General features: G+C 44.0%; 2 protein-coding genes across 2 annotated transcripts; both read right to left on the bottom strand.

Moving 5' to 3' along the window:
* Nucleotides 1-42: 42 nt before the first annotated feature.
* Nucleotides 43-10,676, bottom strand: LOC128715962 (sodium- and chloride-dependent GABA transporter ine). The gene is made up of 10 exons (XM_053810886.1): nt 10,217-10,676; nt 9,903-10,131; nt 5,116-5,303; nt 4,895-5,029; nt 1,842-2,064; nt 1,512-1,779; nt 1,101-1,442; nt 686-1,027; nt 438-614; nt 43-357 (listed from the first exon to the last, which is right to left on the bottom strand). Exons 1-10 carry the CDS (start codon nt 10,674-10,676, stop codon nt 43-45), a joined length of 2,679 nt encoding a protein of 892 aa, XP_053666861.1.
* An 8,946-nt stretch (nt 10,677-19,622) lies between these two features.
* LOC128710981 (DNA excision repair protein ERCC-5) lies at nt 19,623-23,995 on the bottom strand. The gene is made up of 4 exons (XM_053805848.1): nt 23,908-23,995; nt 23,661-23,836; nt 21,720-23,597; nt 19,623-21,653 (listed from the first exon to the last, which is right to left on the bottom strand). Exons 1-4 carry the CDS (start codon nt 23,993-23,995, stop codon nt 19,623-19,625), a joined length of 4,173 nt encoding a protein of 1,390 aa, XP_053661823.1.
* Between the last annotated feature and the right edge of the window lie 3,393 nt (nt 23,996-27,388).

Here is a 27,388-nt window from a genome sequence, read left to right as displayed (position 1 = left end):
AATTTGTTTTAAACCATTCACGGTACACGGATCAGCTTCAAATCATCGTGTTTCATCACCGTTTGAGTTTGAATTCTGTACACCATTGTTAATGGGAACAGTATGCGTGTTACGGAGCATCGGTTCTTCCTGTGGATGTTGTTGTTGTTGTTGCTGTTGGTGGTGATGTAGTTGTGGCTGCTGCGTGTATTGCATATGTCCCGGTGGAGGTGGTTGCAGTATTAGTGGAGCGCCGGATGTCGACTCAACGATGGCCATTTCCGGTCCCAGCTCTTCCTCGGGAAAGTCATGATCGCAATGATGCTCGCCACATATCTTACACTCGTAAATATTCGGCTTCAAAGTATTCAGCAGTTTCTGCAGCAGAAAGTTGTTGTTAACATTAATAAATCGTGTTCTTTCGTTCTTCAGACCATAAGGGCGGCTCGATCACATACCTCGCCAAATGTGTTGCCCTCGGCACGAACGATCTGATACACGGCATACGAAGGAATGCAAACCAGAGAAGCGGAGGCTATTGTCCATCCAAGTCCGTGCGCCCAGCCCGGATAGTGGTACTTTCCATTATGATACGTTGGGGCTTCATAGTTGATCAAGCTGAATATCCACAAGGACTGGAAAGTAAGAAAAGAGTTCGTCAGTAACTTCATCTTAGCTAGCATTCTTCCTACGTTGCATCACTTACGATCAACAGCAATGGAACGGCGATTAACAAACAGAATCGCAAATAAAACGACGGATATCGTCCCGTCATTTGCTTGACGTTCTTCGACAGTCGGTTTATGCCGTAGAACCACGCGATCGCGATCGTCTCAAAGAAGGCAAGAAACATGATCGATACCGAGGCCGCATAGTGGTCAATCAGCTGGAAGAAGTATATGCCGCCCTGTATGAGGTTGGGCAACCCGGCAAAGAATGATACGACGCACACGATCAACACCAGCAGCTCATGGTATACGAGCTTTCGCTTGATCCACCGAGGAAATCCGTCCTGAATCGAAGTTACCACTACTTCCACGATGGCAAACTGCGTGAAGATATGAGGGTTTACTTTCAAACTTAATACTTCACCACATTCATTCCATTCCAACTCCACATACCTGACTGTTCAATCCCAGACAGAGTAGCATGAAGAAGAACAGCACAGCCCACAGCTGAGCGGCAGGCATTTTCGCTAACGCCTGTGGATACACGACGAAGATCAATCCCGGACCACCGCTGATCACGTCCTCAACGGTAGTGCTCTGCTCCAGCGCGATATTACCGATGGTGGCAAATGCAAAGATACCGACCAGCAAGCTCGTGATGGCATTGACGAACGACACTGCCAGCGTGTCGTGCAGGATGTTGTTGTTGTACTTGTTGTAGCTTGCGAACGATATCATCGAACCGAACGCAATACCGATCGAGTTGAAATTTTGCGCTGCAGCATTGATCCAAACCTGGTGCCGGAAGAATAGCAACTATTAGAGCGTCTGTCCATATCGGTACAGGGTTCATCTTGTACTCACATTGGCCCTGCCCAGTTCTTCCCAATTTGGACGGAAGAAATAGTGCAGTCCCTTGTCCGCACCTTCCAGGGTAAGCGAGCGTCCCAGAAACACCACAATCAGCACGAATGGAAGTGTTGCCGTAAGGTAGCGTACTTTTGCCGACGATTTGATCGACTTCCAGATGGCAAAGTACACCAGAATCCAAGCGCACACTAGACATGCTACCAGCTCCCATCGCATCGCACCCGGATATTCAATACCGTGGCTAATTTGCAGCACTTTATTTCTGTGTATTAATGAAGAACAATAGTGAATGATATACTTCGCTAGACGGATGGTGCTACTTACTCGAAAAATTCCTCCGTCGGTGTGCGGGACATATCGGGGCGCGTTAGATTGTGCTTCATGCGCTCCGGAATCCAGCAGTCGGGTGTGTTCCAACGGTGGGAACAATCCGTCCACGGTAGCTCCGGCCGGAACGAGGTGAAGAAGTAGTAGATTGCATACGCTATGATCACACTGTAGTACGTGGACATTAGGAATGAAACGACCACACTCGCCAGACCGGTACCTGTGCAGGAAGGTAAAAGTAACCACAATGATGAAGAACATTGAACGACTGTGAACTAGAATTAATTACAGTTCAGCTAGCGATGCAATCCAAAAGGGTAGAAATTATCTTAACTGGGAACATAATTGTAGGAAAAGAAGTAGAGAGTTTCGAATGTCTGAGAAACAGAGAGAAGTCTACTACGACACCGACAAGTAAGAAAATATAATACTTATACCTTTCAAGCGACAAGAGCGCCACCTAGAGACAAAAACGCGAACTAAACAAGTAATAATTGGGTAAGGGTAGATTGAGGCTAGGATAAGATACAGCGTCACATGGGATTAAATTCGATGGTTTGTCCATAAACTATCTACTCTCTTTTGTGTTGAACTTCCGATTAGTAATATCTCACACGAGGACCGTTTGAGGACCTTAAATACTAAGAAACAAGTACTAAAAGTTGTCAGTAATTTACACTCTGTCGTTAGGATAATCATCCGTACGGTTTAATCGAGAGTATTGTCTGTTTTCATACTCCGTTTCATAGTCTTTCTAGAAAAGTACAGACGCGATCTCATCACTGGTGATGTGTCTGGTCGAAAGCACGTTACTTAGACGTTACACGTTACCATTGTTACCTGTACTTAACCATTTTAAGTTATTACTTTTTTCTACTTATTTAATTTGTCCCATTATCATTGCCACACCATGTGAATGCAATCACAGAAGGCTAAAACACACACCATAAGCAGAGTGTGCCATGTGCCAACCTTCCAATAAAACCATCGTCGCTCCGTTACAGCAAACAATTGATGTGATGTAATGCCAGTTCGAATGCAATTTTTTCGTTCCTTCGCCGTACATGAATGCATAAAAAAACGCCGGATTTGAATGACAACTGTACAGGTTGCCGTTTGCATTATTGTTATGAAACTGCGAACGATTCTAACTGGCCACCGCACGTGCATCCAGCTCTGATTACAGATGTACCATTTTATTTCACCATTCGGTACGATCGTTATGCCGTTGTGTAATGGCCACCGTAGGGTGGCGTTGTATGCGGAAATGCATGCCACCTAATTAATGCGTCCCATTGCAGTGTAATAAATCAAAAAGACCTCCCCATGCATACACTGCACAATGCATCCTCCCCTCACCGAAAAAGGGCGATGGGAATGCTATTAAATTATCGTCAGAAAGCTTCTTTTTGGATGTGCTCTCAGAATGCCAGGGGTTGCGCAGAACAGTTTCCATTATAAATCGATTAATTGATGAACGCAACTCGTAGAGATGATCTAATGGTTAAGAAACGTGGTTTTTTAAATTAAATGTAGTGCTGCTAGCTACGTACGAACTGTTCCATTCGCTCGATACGGCACTGTAACTTAAGTGGTATTTAAATTTTCGTGATTTATTGCGACAGCTTTCCCCGTAAACAGTGGGTACGCAAAACAATGCAAATAAGCATTTAACTTCTCGCACCACTGGATCATGTCTGGAACTACTTCCCTCGCCTGTAATGCTTCTATCGGTGCCTTGATATGCATTATTAATCAATACCAATAGCTATGCATGAAGTACGATCGTTCGGGTTTCGGGTGCTAATGAATGATTTATGCATACACTCATGATCGCCATCTTGTAAAACCTCAACTGGGCGGTCCAACGAGCTTGGCTAGTAGCTGTTTCTTGTTAGTAATTATTTCCTCTTCTCGCAACCATCGCGGGTGCCAAGCTGTCTGCTTTGACTGCCCACCAGTAAACATTGGAAGTGGTTCATGATTAAGCACCGATTATGCTAAAACGGAGCAGTGCACACAACCCGTACTGCTCCGTACTCTTTCTCTGTAACGACCCAGACTAACGGCACCGGCGGTAAATGATTAATGATTGACACTTCATTGACTGTGCATCGTAAAGAAAAAAAATCCCACACACACACAGCACTCTGTTTGTACACCTATCAGCGCTGGCAACGCGTACAAACAAGTGCCCTGGATGGGGTGCCAGTCATTAGCATAAATAAATGCGACATCGTCACGACAGCTAAATTAGCTACCGACGGTCGGGTTGCATCGCGGTGCATTAGAGGATGTATTCGGGCGGAACAAAAGAGTGTTGATGTTTGCCATTCTTCTTCATCACCGTGTCATCGATCAAACATGTGTTGAAGGTGTTGACAAAGTCTGATCGATGATGCTCTCGCCAAGCGCAACGTTTAAGAACACTCGAATCAAGATGACCGAATGTCTGACGATGCTTACCTGGGTAATGCTATTAAAAGCGAATTGCCCACCGGATTATTAATTGATTACCGTCGTACCATTAGCAAATCACACGAGTCACGATCGCGAGTCAGGAAGCTCAGTATTTCTTCTCTCTTGACATAACTGTGTGCCTACGGATTGTGTTTCGCAGCAAATAGTACCAACGGGAATGGAAAGGGCGGAATTTGAGATTTATGACCCAACTGACCTCGGTCTCGGTCTGGCCATAGAACGTTCCCAGCTGTGCACTGAACTCACGATCATTAGAGCGGGTTTATTCTGCGCGTGTCATTAATGAATTGAGCCGTCATTCACAATTTAGATTTCCTCTCCAATACTCGCAGGGGCTGGGCACGGTTGGAGGCTGCCCGCTTCATTCATAAAAGCGGCAGCAATATTTTATAACCGTCACTAAACACTGTTGACAAGAATACTTTAATTTGGAAAAAAGGTTAATTGGGCTTATTTAACTGTTTCTCTCTCTCTTTCTGAGTAACAAAAGATTTGGCTCTACGGGATGGACTGCAAGCGACGAACCTTTTTTTTCAGAGGGTTTGTTTGTTTGTATACATCGCACGTACCTTTGAACAGTGGGCAGAGTTGCCCCAGTGCACCGATCGGTCCGCGCCCCGTATACTGACCGACCGCCAGCTCCATGAACAGCATGGGAATTCCACAGATCAGCAGAATGATGAAATAGGGCACCAGAAATACTCCTGCAAATGAGCGACGGGAAACAGTAAGCCGGTGATTATTAGCGCTGTGATGCGTTGGAATATCTTCCGTCGTGTGAATAACATACCTCCTCCACTTTTATAACACAGATACGGAAATCGCCACACGTTCCCCAGGCCCACCGAGTATCCGATGCAGGCAAGCACGAACTGCATCTTGTTCGCCCAGTGCTGCTTGCGCGGTTTGAGATTATCAAGGTCGGAGTCATCCGACAAACCCCCATAGCTTTCATTCTCGTACGTTTCGTCGGGTGGGCTACAAAATAGGAATACAAATTAAATTATTATTGTGAAGAAAATGGTTGGTCAATTAGATTATTCATTTTTTATAACATAACTGAGGGCACATATTAAAATATTTTCATCACTAAAAGGCCCATCGTTCAACTGTAACAACAATGGTTTAAAAACTAATGTGACCCACCTACAGTGAATTTAGAATATTTATACCACTCTAATCTATCGCACAGTCTAATTAACGACAAATATATTTAGCACCACAAGTCTAAAAGTAAAGCTCAGTTAAGTGAGCTAAAGCATTAGTAAACACACATAAACATACGATATTTTATGAACAAACACAACCAGGTCGAACGACGATCAGAATATGCTGAACGGCACTAGGTGCCAAAAATGCCTCTTATCACATAACCATAAACGGAAATGGTGCCTTCTTCCTTTTTTTTTGCTTCCTCAACTTTAAAAATCACTTCCTGATATGCGGGATAGCATAACATATTTTAAGCTTCTTTTTTTCTTGCTATAGGCGCCCTGTGCTGTTGTTGGAACTAATTAACATCATTCGAACTCACACGAGCACCAACGAGGTTACGGAGCAGAACCAGCCCAGCTCCATATAATCTCATTCTCAAGAGCAAAGTATCGTCTATCAAAAACATTCCGTCGCTCGTTTGCATGTTAACAAAAGTGCTAATCGGTCGCGTTGATATCACAGAACGAATCACACGATCATTATCATGGTCACCAAGGATAGCTTTCAAATATGATCGGGCTATTTTCAACGTGAGCAAAGGGTGATGTTTACATGAAATATCTGATGCTTGTTGGATTACGTACACGATTAACTTCAAAGTGGATATGAAATAATTTCCAAGTTGCACATTACTATCTATTTGGACTTCATTCAACTAAACCCTTTCTTCTTCACCCCGTTCAGATTCCCTGGAAATTGAATGCTTATCAGTAGGGAACTATAAATAACATGCACGTACAATAAGCATATGACAATTAAACTCTTCATCAACCATATCTTGATAGGTTGATGATGATGGGTATGGAAATAAACTATCATCGTGACACATGAATGCGATCCAATCTGAGAGCGATCGGATGAATGGCGGAATGCAGAACCGCGAATGGCAGGAAGTGGTTTGCGTAAGGTCGGCTCATGTGAAATGATACGGGTCCGAAGACGGAACTCCGAACGGTTGCGGTTTGCGGAGCGTAAATGATGGAGGGCCACAAACAGTGCATGAGCTGACGATCATGTTCGTGAGTTACATGTCTTTTTTTGTTGAACAAAAATTAAATTGCTTATCTCCTACACAATATTATACCATCAGGTGTACAAGAGGAGATATTCTTATAGCATTTTAAATTTCGTTTACTTTGTTTACTTTAATTTAAAACTACTTTTTGGAAGTTATTTCACAATCATTTTGCTTCAATGATCTTGTGACTATCTCATATGTCATTACATCCGGTTCGTCACTTAAACTTTCAATCAATCTTTTTGTCCAGTTTTGATCACTAAATCGCAATCGTTCATGGTCACTTCTTCCATATCTCGAGTAGTTCTGTATCTGCACAAAACATATCACTTACTCTCCAATAAACCGTCGCATCATAACTGGGCTATTCGGATAGCTTGGCAGCGACGTCATCAGAGGCGTCCTATCCGTAGTACCCGCCGCTCCATTCGGATAGACAGGGATCTTCAACGGGTGAGGATTTGTCTTATCGGTTCCATTAGTGGTCGGTTCTTGTTTTGCACTTTGCACACTCATTTTGTCAATGAGAATAGTGTGTATCTATTTATTAAACTCTATTGCACTAGAAACACCATATTCACCACTGTAATGACCAGACCGCGAAATTCTATTTTAAGAACCGTTCTATTTTAAGCTCACTTAATCCAGGAGATAATTACAGTACGATCGGGATCGTTGGACACTAAAACCTCGGATACGGATGCTGCTAAAGCCCTTGATCCCTTCGAACTGGATCAAGCAAAGCGATTCGTACCGGTTCACGTTCCGGATCGTACTGAGCGATCTAAGCTGGCCCGTGGCAACATCCCGTGGCAGTTGGGCTTTTCGGTCAACTTGACAAAAGCCATCGTCAGATCTACGTCATATCAGGACAGGTGATAATCGTTTGTGGCAACACTGCCCTGCTCGGGTGGATAGCAAGATAATCTGTATCGTATGCCAGGGTACGGTTTGATAAGTAACAATGCACGTGAATTGCTACATTTTGTGGATTATCGTGAGTTCCACGTACAAGGATATTCGTCAACTTTGAAACAGCATTTCAAATTGAAGCATTTATAAGTGGTGTTGATATGTCGGTTCTTTTTCCTTTTGCAACATTTATTTATAAAAGAAAATTGTTCATTTTATATGCATCTTTTATAGAAAAATTATTTATAAAACTTCACAAATGCTATCAGCGAAAACCGCTCACTGTGATTGCTCGTGCACGCAATGGCAATTCGTTATCGCACTATATCCGATATTTATCATTCCGCCGGACACTTTAATCGTCGGCAATGCAAACTCCTGTTGCACGGAGGAGGCTGTTGCGAGACAACAACAACAAGCAGGCTGTGGAAGTCCGCCGGCAGGAAACGAATCACGGTATCTACACGGCGGCAACGTCAAGTACACGTTTGCGCACAAGACACGCTAATGGTTGAGATAGTTTATGACGCTGGTTAAATATTTGTTCACCAAATTCACGGCCTTCCGTGCGACCGCGGTGGCTGGGATGATTCGTGTGCCTTTTTACTGGAGCAACAGACACCGGACCGCACGGTGGCCGTACCGTGTTGCGGACCGAGGCGTATACCAAAACGCTCGGGGTAATAATGAGTTTAGTGTTTTATTCCAGAGGAAAGGCCTATTTGAATTAATGGCATGTAATAAGGATGCTTGCCGGGAGAGTTTAATAGCGTGGAAGCAAAATTATTGCTGGCAGTTATACGGTTAGATAATATTTGTATAATTGATTGTCTTTCTTGTTGCAGATAGAGGAATTCAAATATTTTAAAATATTATCTTTATGTGTATTATAAAGCATATTCCTCTTATTTAAATGCTTATTTATAGAATTTTGCACTCAATTTTTGATGAAAATTGGTATTAAAATAAGTAAAATTTATATTGAACTTCGATTGAACTTTCGAAAATTCGAGAAAGGTGCATTAATGTATAAAATATTAAACCCATTACATTTTTATTTAATTACATTTTAAATTAAAAAAAAACTCACATTGAATAATTTCGTCATATTAATAATATTTGGGTAGTTAACGCAAAGTTTAGTAACTCTGAATGAAAACCAATATCAACTGTACATTCTTCCATCTTTAAAAGCGCTGAAAAGGCCTACACAAAGTACTGATTTAACTTCTTTGAGCGATTTTCTTCAAGGAATTTATAGTCTTAGACTTAAACGCTTCCGAAAGGTAATATTATTCGCACACTTTCACCCCATCAGTCCCATTTTCGCAATGGCAGCAACTCCAGCCAACTGTCACCATCATGCCTGAGACGGGGGACTCGTGCTAATCGAACGAAATTCTACTGCCATCCCCCATGATAACAATTTCCTCAATTGAGCACCATCGTTTACTGGCCCGAATGGATTAGAACCATCCAGGGGCGACCATTGCAGGTCCCCTCTGAACGCACCAAAATCCGTGCAATCCAAAGAATGCTTCAGCCGGTGCCAATTTAATCCGCACAATTCACCGCCCGAGCGTAGAATTGACCCCATTCCGCACGCGCATGATGACGGTCCACTTTCCCGTAGCCACAAACATCGGTCCCTCGGCCAGTGACATCCGTCCAGTCGCGGACGCGTAAATGTGGGTTGACAAATTTAAGCATTCATATCAGACGACAACGTACCGGGTCGTGGCTGTGACATGAGATTGGGCTTGACGGTGATGACGCCTGTGGTGGCTTCGGAGGACGGTGCCCGACGCACATTGATGCATCACTGTCAGCTGCCACCTGGGTCTCTATCTAACCCATTGTGTCTTATATAAACTGGGGAATTGTGGTAAACCACAGCCAACGGCGTGCGGTAATTGCAACTGTTTGACTCGTTTCGTGTGAATACCAGTCGGTACGAATCTACCTTGAATTCCGGTGCGTTCCAGTCCCATTCTCACTACTCACTCGAACTCTCACGGGCCGAGTCTCAATGAGCAAAGAATGCACTGCTCCCTATCAGGCGCTGTCCAAGTCTTTGCAAGGAGCGTTGTAGTGATAGCTAATTCAATTTCAGTTCATTATCCGTCCAAATTGCGCAATTTAATAACGCCCGATCTAGATAACTGGGTCATTATTAACAAAACAGATGTAGTACTACCTTGGTTGGAGTGCTTTACACCGAACCACCACACAATTGATGCGTGCGATCGCGTGTCAGTGCGTTAATCACTTTCGCTGGAAATTCCCTCCCTTAACGCAGTACCGATTCACCGGAGGATTCGCTCAATTGAATAATTCTTCCAGCTTCCAATCTTCCGCATGGTACGCCCGGGTCAGTGTGAGATACAAATCTATGCGCTTCTTCAGTTGTTACGCCGAAATTGGACACTTACGTTGGTGGGTTGATCATGGTGAGCAGCTCGTTCGGAGAGTTCGGTACCCTTCGGATGACCATTCGCCGCCCATCGGTAGATCCCATGCCGATGGATGCGAGCGACCGGATCGAGGTGGCATCGGAAAAGAGGCGCGGTGTACCGCCGACATCGCTGAATATGTACGAACCGCTGCGCACGATCGAGGCCTGATTCTGTTGCACATTCGCCAACCCTTGCGGATCATTCGCTGTGGAAGAGTTTATTGTTTGGTGTAAGTTATTGCCTCAGTTGAAGCAAGTCGTTGCGGAATTAGCAAGTAGAACCAATCTCACCTGACCGTACCGAGCGCAGACTGTTGAAGTATTTCGGCTTCATATATGATCCAACCGGAGCCGTCGGAACGGTTATAGAGCTCGGTCCGCTGGACATCGAACCCTCGCCGGGTTCAACCTTTACACCACTCGTTCCCGGAGTTCCCCCTCCCGGTCCTCCACTCGCGCTCGGGACCGTCCCACCGGGATCTCCTACAGCGCCACCCGTTTGACATGGTACGATCACAAACTTGCGCCCGCTTGGACCAATCGTCGGCAGGAGTGCCTTCGTTTCCTCACTGCCACCGGCACTGTTCGCCGTTGTCGCATTCGTTGGGCTGCTGGTACTGTTACTGTTTAGCTTGTTCTGCTGCCTGTAGTTGCTGTTAATGGCACTGTAATGCAGATCGTTGATGGGACGTCGATTGGGCACTGGGTTCACTGATTGTATTTCCACCTGGTTTTGCTCCTGCGAATCCATCGTACCACAGGTGTGAGTAAAGGAACTTTGGCAGCGATACACACATACACACACACACGCTCACACTGGCACACGGAGCGCACTACGATTCACAGTTGCACCGATCTTCAAGTATTATATCACAGCACGCATTGATCTCTCACGCATTGAGTTCGATCGATAATGCACTCACGGACCGTCATCAGCATTATTTCCGTTGGCAGTTTTGCTGCGTACCGCCCATTATATGAGTGTGATGCGTTAATATATGAAACTAAAAACAAATCATAATTAATTTGTTACAAATGGTATCACTCAGTTGGCACAAAACGAAAAAACAATTGTTTACACACGAATTCTTCAACACCCGCGTAAAAATCGCCCAGCCGGCTGTGGTTGTATGCTCCATACCAACATATTTTTATCGTATGTCTAAAGCAATAATTTTAGGGGAAATCTTTCATTTTAGAACAGTTCTGCTGCTAAAAATACATCAACATAAATCGTCATTCTTGCCCCCAAAAAAAAACACTAAACCATACATAATGTGCACGCAAATTTGTACTCCGTTCCCTTCTAATCCCCGTCCATCGTTTTTTTTTTTTTTGGTTCCGATGTAAATAAAATAAAAGCAGTCAAAAACAATATAGTACCACAACAAGCGTTCAAACAAAATTCTTCAGTCAAAGAAGAAAAAAATCCGTTTGTTGAGTGTTGGTTGCGTTCGGTCACTTTTGCCACCGGCGCTACGCAATCTTCGGGCCGCTATGCAAGTACATAAAATTCTTTCCACAGGGCGATCGTAAATCAGCGCCACAAATCCTGCTCAAACGATCCTCAAAACAAACGCGGTTTGAAGGGACTACGGGATGGATGGGAAGCCGGGCAGAGGATCTTTCGTTGTGGCGAACTCGTTGATGCTCAAGTATTAGCGATTTTAACGAGTATCTATTAGCGGTTCTTAAATTGATACCCTCAAACGGGTGAAGTAAATAATGTAGGAAAGATGTACTAAGAAATGGGTACAGTTATGTGCGTGGTGAGTTGTGAAGTTCGGGATATTGAGAGTATTCGCGAGTTGGGATATTTATTGCGATCTTGGTTTTAATCCTTTTTTTCTTTCTTATTTTCATCTTATATCAATTTTATTAAAAAATTTAAAAAATAAACTACGTACGTAATATGTTTACTCTTCACTTTCTAATTGTTTGTTTTGACTTAACCTATAAGTCAACTTTTCCGATACAAACTTAACCCGAAATCTTCTATTTTACATCTCTCAAAGATCTTCGTCTCTTACAAGATTCTCGTTGTCTTTACGATCGAATGAGTAAGTAAGTTTTCGACTCCCCGAAACATTCTTCTACACATTGGAAGATCATACCGACCACACCAATAAGATCTTTCGGCGGTATCTCGTCCAATGACAAACGAACCGGTACAGCCGTAAATGAAATTTGGTATTGAAAAACTCGCCCCCGGTTCGGCGTCGTAAACTGTGGAGATAAATTTTGGTGTGAAATACAATGTTCTCAAAACCACCACCGAAGACCACCGAGTTCGAGATGATTTCGCGACCAGCTGTATCGCGTGCATCGCTTCGAATTCGTAAGACATTGCCGATCACCATGCTTGACACCGTTGTTGAACACATGCCAAACATGACATGGCTGTGATGACGATCGGGTTCCTGGGGACAACAAATAGCGACACCAACACTCTTGCTGCCAAAAAAAAAAATCCCCCCACTCGGAAGTTGTCCCGAGTAGCATCCCGTGTCGCGTGTTGTTCCGGATCAATGTTTACAAACACAAACACTAGCGGGGGTTCGGCACAAGTGCAAGCGGGCTGGTGAAGATGGTTGGCGACCAAACACTGTTACTACTACCGCTCCTCATTGCCCTGGGGGTTGGCTCTAGGCGGACATTCGCACTCTGTTTTACCTAATCTAAGAACCGCCGGGGAACCGTCCTGTGTATGGTATTCCTGGGGCGATCAGTTCCATACCCCCACTAGCCGCTAACTGATAAGAATTTAAACACTCAAACCTAAAGGGCACGTGAATCCCATCGCCAACGGCATTGAGGCGTGACGTGTGTGTGTGTTTGAGTTGGGAATATATGATCGGTGTTGGCGTTTGATGGACAGTTTAACGGCAACATGACGCTTCCTGCGCTTCTTGCACGAGCTGCCTGCCGTCGGCCTGACGGTGTAGTTTGATTCATCGCCTGGCACACTTTTCTGCAGCACTGGCAACGGTCGTGTAACGAGCACGATGAAGCGCAGCTGTGCTTATCACAAGTGTTACTGTTACGTAAAAAAAAAATTGCTGGAATCCGCGTCCAGGTCAAGCGACTATCTACAGCAACTATGCCATTTGCCAGTACATCTAGAGTGGATTAATCACGTTGGTATAAAAGCTAAGCTTTTTACAACCCGCTAGGCGTTCACCTTCATATAATCCTGGGACATAAAACGGACGTTATAAATGTTTTTTTTTTAAGTTTTATTGTCGTTTGTCCATGTGTCTGTCTTACCATTCTAGAACAACATTTAAAACTGGGGGTTTGTTTGGCTTCGGTACTTTACGAGACACAGCTTAAGTAAAACACAATATAATGAAAATAGCCTGACTAGGCATCCCAACCTTATAATGAAATGCAGGATATATTACAAACTAGTTTATGATTTAATCACAAAAATAATCCTCCAGAGTGTTATGTGTCTTTGTGGATAATTTAAAAGAACTTATCTAAAGCAGATCGTTCGAAGTCATTCTTCTGATGTGACTCACAAATTTTAAAGTAGGGCATCTCCAGCGCACTTAAAAATATCGAAGTAAAGTTTGCAGAGCATGATCTTCAACACAAATAGGTCAACATATATTTCCAAGCTACTTCATCCTTTTTTATTAAATATCAGCTTTGAATAAAGTCTCCAGTTGAATTCAAGTCTCAATAGAGAATGTTAGTACTGGAACTATTTGTTTGACAATAAAGCCACATCTGCGATCGACGAAATTACCACCTGAATATTCATCCGATCAGTTCTATACTGTAACCCTCATAATTCAATGTCTATATGCCTAAGATGTGGAGATCCTAGCAGAAGATGACGTACGACGATTATATGACCATGGTCTATTTGCGAGAAAAAGCAATCTGCCTTGTAATTTATCACAATCACTGATTGTTTTCGTTTTGGGACAATCTTGGGAAGATTCCAGTCGTGTTTTCTGGTGGATTCCCAATAACTCCCAATAAACGAACACCTTTTTTTGAATAACTAGGTCCTTCAATAAGTGTCCAAATTCATTTCTAAACATCTATTCATGATTTTGTATTCAGTATCTGCATGACTCCATCTATCTGCATGACTCCAACACGTCACTGCGCGATGATTCACCTCACTTATGTAGCCCAAAATGCGCCAGTAACGGCACTAATTGTATATTGCGAAAACGCGTGCGACAACGCCGTGCTACCGATATGAGATACTGTATCGATAAAAATATTCTTCCGCCAAAAAAAAAAAACAAACTCTTGGCCAATCCTGACAAACCCAACGTGCATAGCACCGTAGCAGTGTATTGGTGTTAACTAACACATCGGTGGCAGTTCGCAAGTGGTCTATAACATGCTCGGAAGACAATCTTTCCGTCACGATCCGTCAGACCCATCAAGAGCCGAGTGCGAGCCGTGTCAAGTTCGGTGGCGACCACATTGCTTTCCGCAAACCGCAACCAAACACCAATCAACGCTATCCGGCGGCAGTAGCGCGACACCGTTCCGCCATAACAATAGCCGAAGCAGCAGCAGAAGAGATTGGCTAATTTTAGAATGTCTTGAGGGAAAACGGATAAACCAAGGAAGCGAATTTGTGTGTTTTTAAAGTGAAATACAATGCCTTGCACGTTGTCGGGTGGTAGAAATGGGAGAGAACAAATGGTCCACCCGGCGGGGGTGGGAAAAAAGAGAGCAAAATACATCAACGCCGCTATCAATATCCCGGACCAGACGGTTTTTTTTTTGCTTCGGGAACTTGATTTCTGTTACGGATACTTCATGTCACGGCACTGGGCAAACTGGCATAAACTGACCCAACGCTGTTGGAAGAACTTGGTACAGGTGGGCCAAGCGATTATCAGCGTTCCTGGTGCAGACTTGCACTTGAGGTCTTTAAGAGGTGAACCAAACAGGTCTTACAAGACACGGGCGAGTGTTTCGGATGATAAGAGCACTTCTCAGTGATAACTAGCGATAAGTACGACAGTGAAGACTTTAATCGAATCATACGCATCACACCCGTGGCAGAAGTTGATTGATATTCGGCTCTGAGTATGAATGTCCGCGTGTATTGGAACTCAAATATTGGAAGTCGACAGGTGCTTTAAGACGAAGGAATGCAACGATTTTCCCAAAAACCTCTCCCATTGTCGTTGTAGTGACCAGTCCAGATCTATCATTAATCATTGCCCTAGACCACTCGGCCGGTGACTGGACGGTTTGGAATTAAAGTTCGCATTAATCTTTGCACGCATATCACCCCGTACCCTCGAGCATTCCCCGGAGCTCGAACAGCGGACCAGTACCAAACAAACACCGTACACACACACACCCACCTACACCGGGGACCTCCACGCACGGTTCAAACGAGGAGGAAGAAGCACCATTAATTAGAACATTGCTGCTGATGACATGACGCGGTGGTGTAACTATTCTGCCACCCGTGCAATGCCCCGCCGCGCTACGAATCGATTCCGATGTCACTGTTGTTCACGATGATGAGGTTGTAAGAACAGTTGGGGCGAACCGTTTCCTGCGACCGTCGCATGGTAAACCCCAACACATATGCACCTTTTGTAAAACAAATACTCGCTGGTCACTAATTTTCATGCCATAATTGACATTAATTTATACATCGGTACACAGGCGCTACACGGCACACGTACGAGGTGCGGTTTTGGCGGTGGTACCTCGCTTATATTGCTTATTTCATTTTTTGTTTTGTTTCAATATTAAATGTCGCACAGCGGGTATTATGAGCTGTTTGATGACTTCTTTCTCACATGCTCCAGATAACACGATCACTTGATACACTCAGCTGACAGATGTGAGCACTGTGCATCGGTTTTAGTAGGCGCTGTATTTTTTCATCTGTCAAATTTTCACATCCAGGGGATGAAGATCTACCGCCCCTGGTGCTCTACTCTCCGTTTGGCTTCGATGCTCCTTTCCCAACACTACAATATGTTTTGTTGTTTCCTATTTTTACGAACCTTGTTATTAAATTGCGGGGTGATATTTTTTCTTTTTTGTTATCTTTCCCACTTTCGCTCCATTTCTCACCCGCTGTTGCTTCCCTAACCCGATCATGCTAGAATGCGAACCTCGCGGTCGGTTCGCGCGTTACATCGTTTGAAGTGGGTATTGCCGGGTTGATTTTGATTTCACTTTTCAAATTTTCTTCCCCCACGATCGCGCACTTTCAATTGTCACATACGCACGCGCACATTAATCACCGAAACACACACACAGACACACGCGAGCGCGCTTGAGTTTTCCCGAACCACCCGCCAGCTGTGGGGGTGTGTGCGTACGACTGTCCGGTGACACAATGTCATGCCATCATCGTGAGCGCATCACGCAGACTGACCGACGCAATCAGCCGTCCGTCAGCTCCGACTGGTCCGACTGGTTGATGGACATCGAAGCGACCGTGAAATCGGTCTCTCGATGATAATCGGCGCACGCATGCACAAAAACTGAAGAACAGAATAAAACAAAAATAATGTCCCGCGAGAAGAGAGACATTCTAAGGCAAGCGAACCACGAAACAGACGCCGACGAGACTGGCGATGAGAGCTGAGACAGGCTCACCCTGGACGTGAATGTGTCCTATCGAGCACCAAACCATTCTGTCGGCTACCTGTTGCTTACCAGCCGGATACGATGAAAGGAACGTGCAGACACAATTCACACACGGTTAGAATTTGGCTTCAATAAAAGAGTATCACCGCACGCAAAGTGGCAAATCCGACACCATTGTCGCATCAGACCATATCAGCGCAAACTAAGTTTTAGTAGCTAATGTTATAAACGGGCCGCTTTACACACACGGGTCAGGTGAGCCTGCCGTGCAGCTAGAGCAATTCTGCGACAGCGCGCATCACACACGAGACTGACAGAGTGGCTCTATCTAATCGAACCTGCGAACTTCGGGACCGTCTTATCAATGCCCACCACCGGCACATGGTCCATTTGCGTTTGACTCATACTTATGGATACGTCTTGTGAGAAACTTGCCCGCTTATCAAGCCACCTATCGAGGTGTGCAAAGGCCTGGTGGTGACAACTGCCGCCAGATATCGGGTTCTTATCAAATCATGCTCGGGTGTGCGCGTATGTCACCGGGTTTTAACCGATTTACAGCCAGAAGTCACAAATTCCATTGACAATTTCAAACTGATCCGTGCTTTGCGGTCTCCCAAACTCCGGTTTGTTACACTATCTGGATGCCGCTAGGAACTGACTAATTAACACGCGTTAGTGTGTTAATTAACATCGAACACCTACCCGCACTCTGTCGGCCGCAATGAGTTGGGATTTTATATGAGCGCACTCGCGTACCGTTCGGTCCGGGCTTTCGCTTCTATCTGGCAGCCGCTACTAAACGATCGACTAACGGAACGACTAGCCGCAACGGCAACAGCCGACCAAGTGTGCACAACCGCTCCAAACCGTGCGCGAGGAAGGTGGTCTCGCATCGGGCAACCGCATCTGATCGCATCATTCTCACGCATCCGGACGGACTCCTCGCGAGAGTCCGATGGGCCGCGTACAACGGAGCGGACAAATTGCCTTCTCCAGTGAATCGGGTTATCCGTTCAGATTTCTATTCGAGGATCAATAGTCTCTGTATTATTTCTGTTGCATAGGAAATTCGTTTAACTCACTTCAAACACATTGTTATGCTTTCACGATCAACTTTAACCCAAGTGTTATTCTCAAAATATAAATGATTATGCTAAACATCGTTCATCGTCTGTTGCCTTTTTGCAACCCGCACTGTAATGACACATGATCTGATTAGTGCTTTTCTCCCCCGATCACTCTCTAGTAGGTTAAGTGTCTCTCGTTCTACCGCTTGCTTGTTTGTTGCACCGTTCTATGCTAGTCGATGTTTTATTGTGCTGTTTACATGATTCTCTTCTTCTCACTCACTATTCATAACTTTCTCTCTTTCTTTATCATTTACTATAGTACTTATAGTAGTACTATAGTACCTTTGTGTAATTGGTTGCAAGGACCGTTGCAGACTCTAGAGCGTTTATGCCAATACTAGCATGGCATTATATTTTATTCACTAAAAATCAAGCTTCAATTAATACAGTTCGCTTATCACCAAATTCATTAAAATTAACTATCTCCCATACCATGTTATTGCCCATTGGCTATTTAATTATGAAATTCATTTCGACTGTTTTGCTATAAAAATGATCGATCGTCCAGTTTGACTTGCCTTGTGTTGCAGATTCGCATAAGTTAATCGCCAACAAACATGCTACAGTTTGGCTGCTTATCATGCGTTGTTTTAAAACCATAAATAACAGCAAAACATTTCAATTTTGATTATTTAAGACAAGACAAGAGACAGCGCAAATATGTCTTTATTATCTGAAGCAAAGTGAATAAAGTCATTATTATCAATTTATACATTGCTTTTATTTTTCGCGCGTGAACGTTTGTTAAAGGTTACGTTTAAAAGCAATAATTGAGCTGCGAGGAGCAGTCAATTTATTCACTATGAAAAACAGTTTATACAAAGCTGATAAAGCTTTTTCGAAAAATACAAAAACCCTACTTTGCTCTATTATTAAGTACTTATGTAAGATGAACGACTAACGCTTGGAGTAAGTTGCACTTCGAGGTGGATAGAAGAAAAACGAAGGAAACTCATCAATCTCCATTAGAAAACGGTCCGATCATGTCGGGAAGTAAATCTGCCAGCGGATACGTTAAACATGCCCCAGCATTCTCTCTGCCCTTTCAGCTCCATTTGATACACAAAGCTGGAGTCACTGCAGTCAACGGAGAAAAGTTTTCTGTTCCTTTTTAAATTGCTTAATTGCCATTTTCCTTTTTCACAAACAGACGGTGAACAATTAGCATACGCCCCATTAAGCCAGACGGTAGGATGGGAAGGTAAATGGACTAGCAGGGGGAGAAAAAAAACCTTGCGTCATGGTCTTGTATAGTGCGACGTAATAGAGACATTTGGCGTTCAAACTCTTAACCACAATGTGAGAATGTGCTCATCCCGTGTCATCATACGCCGACGTTCGCGTCTTCGGATGTTACTCATTTTCTGCAATCTACAATTCAAATCGTGCTTCTTCCTTCATCCAACCGGCAAAAGGCAAACGAAGGTATGGCGGGGTCGGTATCAACGTGGGTAGATTTTGTGTCATCCATTCTATCACGGTTCTATCGTACCGTGTACTGCCAGGCACTGTCAAAGTCATACTAATGCCGATTACTACAAATTGCTACCTTCCTTTCGGTGTTGTTACATGGAGACGCTTGGTGTTTGCGTTCGGTACAGGCTGATAAGCTGACCTTTCGACCATTGATTGCTGGTGTTGGAGTTATAAGTGATTTGCGGGGCGGTCCGGTGGCATGATGGAAGCAGTGCCGGTCTTCACACGAACGGACCGTAGCAAGGACTCATTATCCGGCTGCGTGGCCAAGACCGTTCTAACGCAGAAAAAATAAGTTACAAATGATTTAGATCGTTTGGATCTCCTAAGATAACTAATTATATTCGTTTTTTTTCCAATGGAATGTGTTCTGCTTTCGAAATTAGAGCTTCAAATGCAAAATTTTATTTCAAATATTAAAAATTGCTTACACCTAACTTAAACAAAACAATTTAAAATTGTATATTTTTGTGTACAACACTGCCTTCCTACTGCCGTTGCTGCTTATCGTTAGCTTTCAGCTTTTTGAACAATTCGGCTGCCCGTCGCTTTCGTTCCACCATCTCCTGTTCGTCCTTCACCCGTTGCGGTATGGCCGGATTAAAGTCCGGCATTTTGTTTCCAATTCGCTTTCTTCGTGCTTCCAAGGAGTTGTCTACCTCCGGTTCCATACTACCGGCTGATTGATGGTTAATGTTGGCAATGATTCCACCAATATTTGCCAGCGAGTGTGTGGGTCGTTGTGAAGGAGATGATTCCGGATCGGACTGCTGTTTGCCATCAGTCGAGGTCGTATCGACGATACCACCATCTAATGCTTTTTTACGACCACGTTTTGGCTTTGCTGACGTACCTGCGCCACCAGTTGCTTGTTTTCGAGCAGAGCCACGTTTTTTGGTCGGTTTTGTTGCTTCAACAACATTATTTTCTTCTGCGCCGTCCAGTACTTTCCCCGATTCTTCATCTCCGTTCTCGTTGTCTTCTTCGATCGAATCGAGTTCGATCGTTTCAATAGTGCCCTTCCCGACAGGTTGTTTCCGTTTCCGACCACCAGGTTGTTTTGGTTTCGTTGCACTTTTCTTCTTCGATTTTATCCCCTCATTTGGATCGATCTTGCCCGCCATCGTGTCGACGGCATGCTGCACTCGTTTGCTGACCTTCAGCCTGCTTTGACCGATGGCACTCTGCACCTTAAAGTAGTTCTTTATCGATGCTTGCGATTTACGCTCGTCCAAACGTTTCAGCACCGGCAACAGTATGTCGTTCGTTTTCGTTTGTGCCCAGCCGAACTTTTGACGTGCGTAATCACGTAGTCGATCCGCATCTGGATAACCCCAGGTGAATTCTTCCTCGCTAAAGTCAACTGTTGGACGCAGGTACGCATCGACCACTCCCGTACTTGGAAATCCATCACCGATGTCGATGTTTTTAAGCTTCGATTTCAATGCCATCCTAGTTCCGGACGCTCCCGTCCTACCGTGTTGCCACCAGTCACGAAACTTTCGCAATCCCGACAACATCGACATCAGCTCGGATGTTTCTCCTGCTTGCTCCGGTGTCGGTGGAAATGAAGCTAATATTTCCAGTGCGGTTACTGCACCGATACCATGAATACCCGTCGTATAATCGCTACCCACTAGCAACGCCAGCTGGATCAGCTTTTTGCGATCCATGTGAAACATCTGCTCGATACCCTCGATGGTAAACTCAAGCACTAGTTTCTGCTGGTTGAAGAAGTTTTTGTACACTTTCTTTCCACCAAACAACCAGATATCACTGTCGTCCGTAATCGTACCGTCCGTCATATCGATCTGATTCAAAAACGCACACTGTGCTTCCGCCTCCATCGGTGCCACGATGTATGGTACGCCGAAAAGCTGCAACAGTTCCATACAATCGTTACGCATCTGGTCGGTTATCGATACGCCCAAGCGTGACTGTTTGTTCTTTTCACGTTCCAGCTCACGTTCCGTTTGTGCCAGATTAAGCGCCATTCGTTTCAGTTCGAGCGGCGTGTGAGTTTCCTTCAGTGTGTCCGCCATTTCGGTGATGAGGTTTTCCGCGCTGACAGGTTTCGGATCCGGTGGTGGCATCTGTTTACTAGTTGAAGGTACTGGCTCGGGTTCGGGGAACAACTCCTTCGAAACAGTTTTCGCTGGAGTAGTTTGCTTTTCTGTGAAAGATTCTTGGTTTGATTGCTTCGCCGAAGGAGGAGTTTTATTCACGAAGAATGGTTTCGTCACGTGTGGCACCAATTCTTCCGGTTCGTTCGATTTTTGTGAATCTTTTCCGGGTGTGCGTGCAACAATTAAGTGTTCCAAAGTTCCTTTTTTGGCAGGACTATCCAGAATTTCAATTACCGTAGCACCTTCACTAACTTTCGGTGAAGTTTTTGATTCATCCTTTTGTTGGTTGTCCGGCACAATTTGTTTAGTGGGAGTTTTTTGGATGCTAGAATCAGCATCATAAATAATCGTCGCATCACTATCGGCATCTTCATCGTTGTTGCATGCTTGGGGCTGCAAAAGAAGAAACATCAACATTACTTTTCATTGAAGAATAGTTATCTGGATAGCTAAAATTACCTCCCCGACGAGATCCACCACACCATCCAGTTTAATTTCATCCAATTTAAAAGCATTTGCACTCGATTTCAATTCTTCCAGCTGTTGTTTGAGTGTTTCATTAATACTTTTCAAATCTGTACTAGGCGCAACTGAATCAGGCTGGGACAAGATTGGTGTTTTAGCAATATCCTCCAAATCAATTACCGATGGACCTTTCTTTAGATTTTCTAGTTCTTCCTTTAGCTGCGCATTTATATCATCTACTTTCTTTATCTTTAAACCCAAAAACGCTTTCGGAACGTTTGATTCTTTAACTTTCGGTTGTTTGATATTATTTGAGCTATCTTCTTCTTGCAAAAGATCATTCACCTGTAGCTTCGGTATACTGATCATCGGTTGAGTGTGTTGGTTCTGCGAAGAAGACCCTTTCTTTTCAGCATCTACCGCTTCAGCCGAATTTTCTTGTTTCGCTGTAAAAATATCAGCAAATATATCATCCTTACCGCACATTCCTATATCCTCGTGCTTAATGATCACTTCCACGACTTCCTTCTTTTTCGATGGACCTGCTTCAGATAACTGTTTCAAGTCGTCAATGGTAAAATCAACGATTGGCTTGTAGTGCGGCTTGAAATGGTTGGTACTGTTCAACGGCAGTGAAATACCTTCTAGCGAATCGTTAAGATTATCCTCCGGCACATCGACAAAGTCCGAATCGGATTCTGTGTCAGGTTCGCTGGTATTCTTTTCTGGAGCCTCTATTTCCTCCGCTATCTTTTCAACCTCGTCTTCCACTTCATGTATAGTCACGGAGGTATGTTTTACAATGGAATCTCCATTATATGCAAACATTTGCGACATCGAATCATTAATGTCCCCTCCATCGACATCCTGCGTTTGATGCAACAGCTCGTTAAACTCTTCATTAGTCATCCCACCATACTCGAGCATAAAACCACGCGCTAAGCTTTGTGCAGCATTTCCCAGTGTCTGTTTTTGTTTCCTCGACATGCGCAACTCATCATCGTCGAGCTCGATTACAGCGTGAGGATTTTCATCCTGCATTAACGACATTTTGATCGCCAGCTGTAGCTCTTCATCCATCTCTTTGTCATCTTCGTCCGTGGGCATTTGTCTCGCCAAATCCTCTTTAGAAAGCTTTGGCAATTTCGGTGCTTTTGGTGCTAGCTTTTCAGCTTCTTCGCGTGCTTTTGCTTTCTCGATTGCTTTCTGAACGTCGCGCACCAACAAGAAACGGGTATTTTCATCCGATGCGATCTGTTGTGCTGCTCTGTTCGAAGATGTTTCTACACCTTCTTCGGTCAGCAAAGATTCCAACTCGGCCAGTGAAAGACACTTTCCACCCATTTCCTTCTCAGCTTCCTCGAGCTCAACCTGCACCTGGCGTCTCTTAAGCAAGCGCTTCATTTGGAAAGACGAAAACGAATCACTTTCAACTGGTAGCTCGTGAAGCCTACCCCAAGAAGACTGTTTGCGAGTTTCCTTAATGTCGTTCAGAATCTCGTGCCTTACATCGGCCGGTAAATTCTTAAAGTATACACTGGTCACATCGATTGCGTTCAAGTTCAGATGATAATAGTGCCGGGATGACTTTTCATCCATCGAACTATCGCTACGATCCAAGTCGATCGGTTCTTCGGGTGCTTTCAACGGTGGCAGTTTGAATATCGCATCAGGATCCTCCTCACGATCGGGTTGCTTGCTAGTGCTAGGACCACCACTAGTGATTGCTTTCTTTGAAGGTGATATGAGAATGTTTGTAGCCGATCCCAAGGCTTGCTGGACAACTTTTTCCTTGGCCAGTGTTTCAAGCAATAGTTGCTGTATACGATCAGCCTCATTTTGGTAATTGTTTTTGCTCTGATGACGCTTTGCCTGCAAAGAATTGAGTGGGTTAGATTGGTAACATTTTCTTTGCATCGCGCTAGATCCGCTTACAATGGTTTGTTTCTTCAATATTGGAACACCTCCGTCGAATACGAAGATCGGTTTGATGCGATAGTACATCAGTTTACATAAACGGTGAAATAAACCAAGCACGTGAGCATTCGGTAATGCGCTACCTTTCGAATCCTGGAATCCTTTTATCACCTGATGCAACCAAATCGATATATCTGCCGATGTACAACGAAATATTTACAATCGATCTCGATACAGCAACGCAATAACAAAAAGCGCTACTTACCTACTGCTAACACTTTGTTCTCCAAAGTATCTAACGGAACCGGCTTACCAGACTGTTCGATTAACTTCCAAAGTCCTAAAACTCCCATATTTGCTTAATTTTACACACGATCCAGCAAAAGAAACTCGTTAAATTTATTGAGATAGGTTTTTCGCGTCGACTCGTTGTAAAACATTCTTCACGCACCTGGCACTAACACCGGAATATTCACGAATGACAGCAACCGGCGAACACAATAAACAAACGTTGTGAAACACACATTCATGCGTTTATACGCACACGTTGAGTGATGCAATTGTGTCCAATTTGAAATCATGCACAGTGGGCTTCCCTGTAACCAATGTGGACAAGCGATTTGGTTTCAATTATAAATTAACTTTACAAATTTGATTGTTCTTCTATTTTTCGTTTTTAGAAAATATTACGCATTTATGACGTTTCATTATCGTTTAGAAATCTTTATATATTTTCAAAATCTAGTGATAACAGATGCAAAACATTTCAAATTCAAATGAGAGCACACTTTCAAGAGATGACGATGAGTTTTTACCTGAACTTAAAATGAAAATCAATATAATATAACAAATGGAAATCAATAAATTGTAAACCAAGGTCTCATAACGTTAAAATGCGTATCAACTCAAATTGTTACGGTGGGTGTAACATTCGTAGTAACTTTAATTAATATTCTTTGATCTCATTCATGCGTTCATCCTCATCATTCAAAATACGTTGCATTTATCATTGTTTCAACTAACACATTCATTGATAACATGCAAAAATCCTTTTAGAATGCTGCAGCAGCAGAGAAGATGCGACTCTTTATGCTCAATAAATTGTTTTATATATTAAAACATAAATTCCATTTTCATAATCTACTTTTGCATAGTGAAAATCTCATCTACACACGAAACCATATTTACCAAGCCAATACAACTAACTTCACATGACAACTCTCGCAAAGGGATGCTCATTTCCCACAAAAAACAGCTGCTACTTTACAGCATCCTCTCCTCTCGCGTGCAAAAGCTAGAGATTGTTGCGATTGAGCAGATCAAGCACAAACGCTCTGGTCCGGCTGTGTCTTGATTTATCAGACGTGTATAGCCTCTCGTGCGGGAAAGTAGACGCTGTGTGTCCTTAACGTTAACGGCACTGTCGTCCCAGTACAGCACCAATCACAAGTGCTCGTTGGTGTGTAGTCTGGGCACAACACAAACACGGGCAAATTTCCGTGCGAGAGCAACACACAGAAGTGCATGGATAGGTGAAGTAAGCAAAAATCTCCCCCAGTTACTAATGTTGTTTCGCCCTGGTGGATTGTAATGTATTTAGTGTCATGAAAAAGGGATCTTAATTGTGTCTACTATCGGTGCTACAGTGAACGGCATTAAAAATGCAGAATAAAATATGAGTCCAGCTATTAGCGCATTACAACGCTAGTGAGATAATGGACATTTTGAACTATTTATTCAAGTGGCAAGTGAAACACTGTTCAAGCTAGAACAACCCTCTCGCTGGTGTGTTAAAGTAATCGCAGTGATATTTTCCTCCATTTTTCTGCTCGAAAACGTACCAATAACGTGTGCAATCCGAGTGGTGACCGTGTCCGAGCGAGAAAATGTATCCACTTTTTTATTTTAGAATCGCACGCTATTCCGCTGCCTGAGACGTGAGCGCGAGTGTGAGCTGTGCGGTGAGAGAACACCAGTTTGGGGCGAGAGTGAGTATGACAGTTTCGGTTAATATTCTCGCCCCCCTCCCCTCCTCTTCGCAAAAAAAAGGCCGAGAGGTCAGCATCCATCCGTCGGCGGACACGGAATGGCGGGAGCAGGGTTGTGCTAGCCTCGAAATAAACGTAACGCGAACAGCGAAACCGAAACCCGAATAGAACGCCGTTTGATGCTAGTGTGTAAATCTCCAAACAGTGGCAAGTAGCACTGCCAGCGTGGGGCCATCATTAGCAACATCATTATTTACTAATGCGTACGTACGATCTGTCTCCGGGAGGCGGCCGCGCACCAACACGGCAGCAAAAGTCGGAAGAAACTTACCCATACCTCGCTCCCAAAAAAAAAAGGCGGAAGCTAATAATGGTGCGGTGTGTGTCAACTTCATGGCTTGCTGATGATGATATGTGCGGTGATTGCGTGTGGAAAGTTGACCGAAAAGAATGTGGACGGAATATTAACAAAAAAAAAAGAGACACAAAATGCCCCGCAGCAACTTGGGAGAGTTGGACGTAAAAGGAAGATCGAAATCGAATGCCAACGTTCGTGTCGGTGGACAACACAAGTACTACCGCGCCGGACATTGAGGATGGTTTGTTTTGAATATAAAATCTGCCACTATCGGTGAACAAAATCAAACGGAAGAGCTAATCTTAACAGCTTCCGTCCGGTATCCCTTGTGCTATTGTGTTGTGGGGCGTGATTTTTTTTTTTTGGTTTGGCTATTGCCAACATGTTAACGATGCCCGCGTGCCATATCACAAAGAAGGTGCTGCTGCTTTGCGGCAAAACTGGACAATTTTATCCTACGTTAATCCGTAGCATGATCCTCGTAGCGCCATTTTGTTGTAATTTTTTTTATCTTCATAAAAGTAACCCAGTGCCGTAGATGACAGGAACAACGCCATAATGCAATATCCTGTCCAAGGATGTCCACCGCTGGAGTACCTTCATGTTTATCTGATGTTATTCTTTTGTGTTGCTGCCTGCAGTACCTTTCATCAGAGATTACTGTAGCGAGACACCTTCACGTTATTACTCTCGCGCGTCTCCATGGTAACCGTCGCTGGAAACTGCAAGAGTAAGCAGCAATTTGAACGAGATCGCGCAAAACTTACGCAAACGAGCGCAAGCATCTCTTGTTTCCGTTGCGCACTTGTCTGGTGAGGAATGGAGAATGTATCCCCCCCCCCCTCCTCTTCGTCACCCCCTAAATACCCAGAACACTTTTTAATCCATCCCTCCCCCAGTTGAGCTCGCTGAGTGGCAGAAAGACGAAAACGAAGAAACAGTATAAAGAATATCACCTCAAAAGAACGCCTGAAGTGCCATTTTTCACCTCTTCTCAGATGTTTACCTTTGTTGAAGCTCTCGTTATATTCCCGCACGGTTCGTACTGCCATTTCTCCTTTCGCGAAAGTATTGTGCACCATAAAAGCAGCGACAGAAGAAGAAGTACAGGAAAAAAAAACCCGGAGGATATTCCATCTTGTCACAGGAACTGACGCGCTGTTGACATTTCGTCCGTCAATCTGCGTTTCACATCCGGACTGGGGATGATGGAATCATCATCATAGTGTGTGTTGTTTTTTTTTTGTCCCATCCATCGCAACACAACCAGAGCGCACTGTTTCTTCATCAGTCCGGCGCGTATATAACATGCAGGCAACGGCGAAGGCACTCTCCTTTGCCGGGTGGGCGAACGGCAACGTTTCCAAATGATCAATTTCCTACTGATTACGTATTCTTTG

The sequence above is a fragment of the Anopheles marshallii genome, chromosome 3 (genome assembly GCF_943734725.1).
Source record: "Anopheles marshallii chromosome 3, idAnoMarsDA_429_01, whole genome shotgun sequence".
Taxonomy (NCBI): domain Eukaryota; kingdom Metazoa; phylum Arthropoda; class Insecta; order Diptera; family Culicidae; genus Anopheles; species Anopheles marshallii.
Note: the sequence above shows the minus strand (reverse complement) of the source record. Positions and strands in the feature narration are given on the sequence as shown.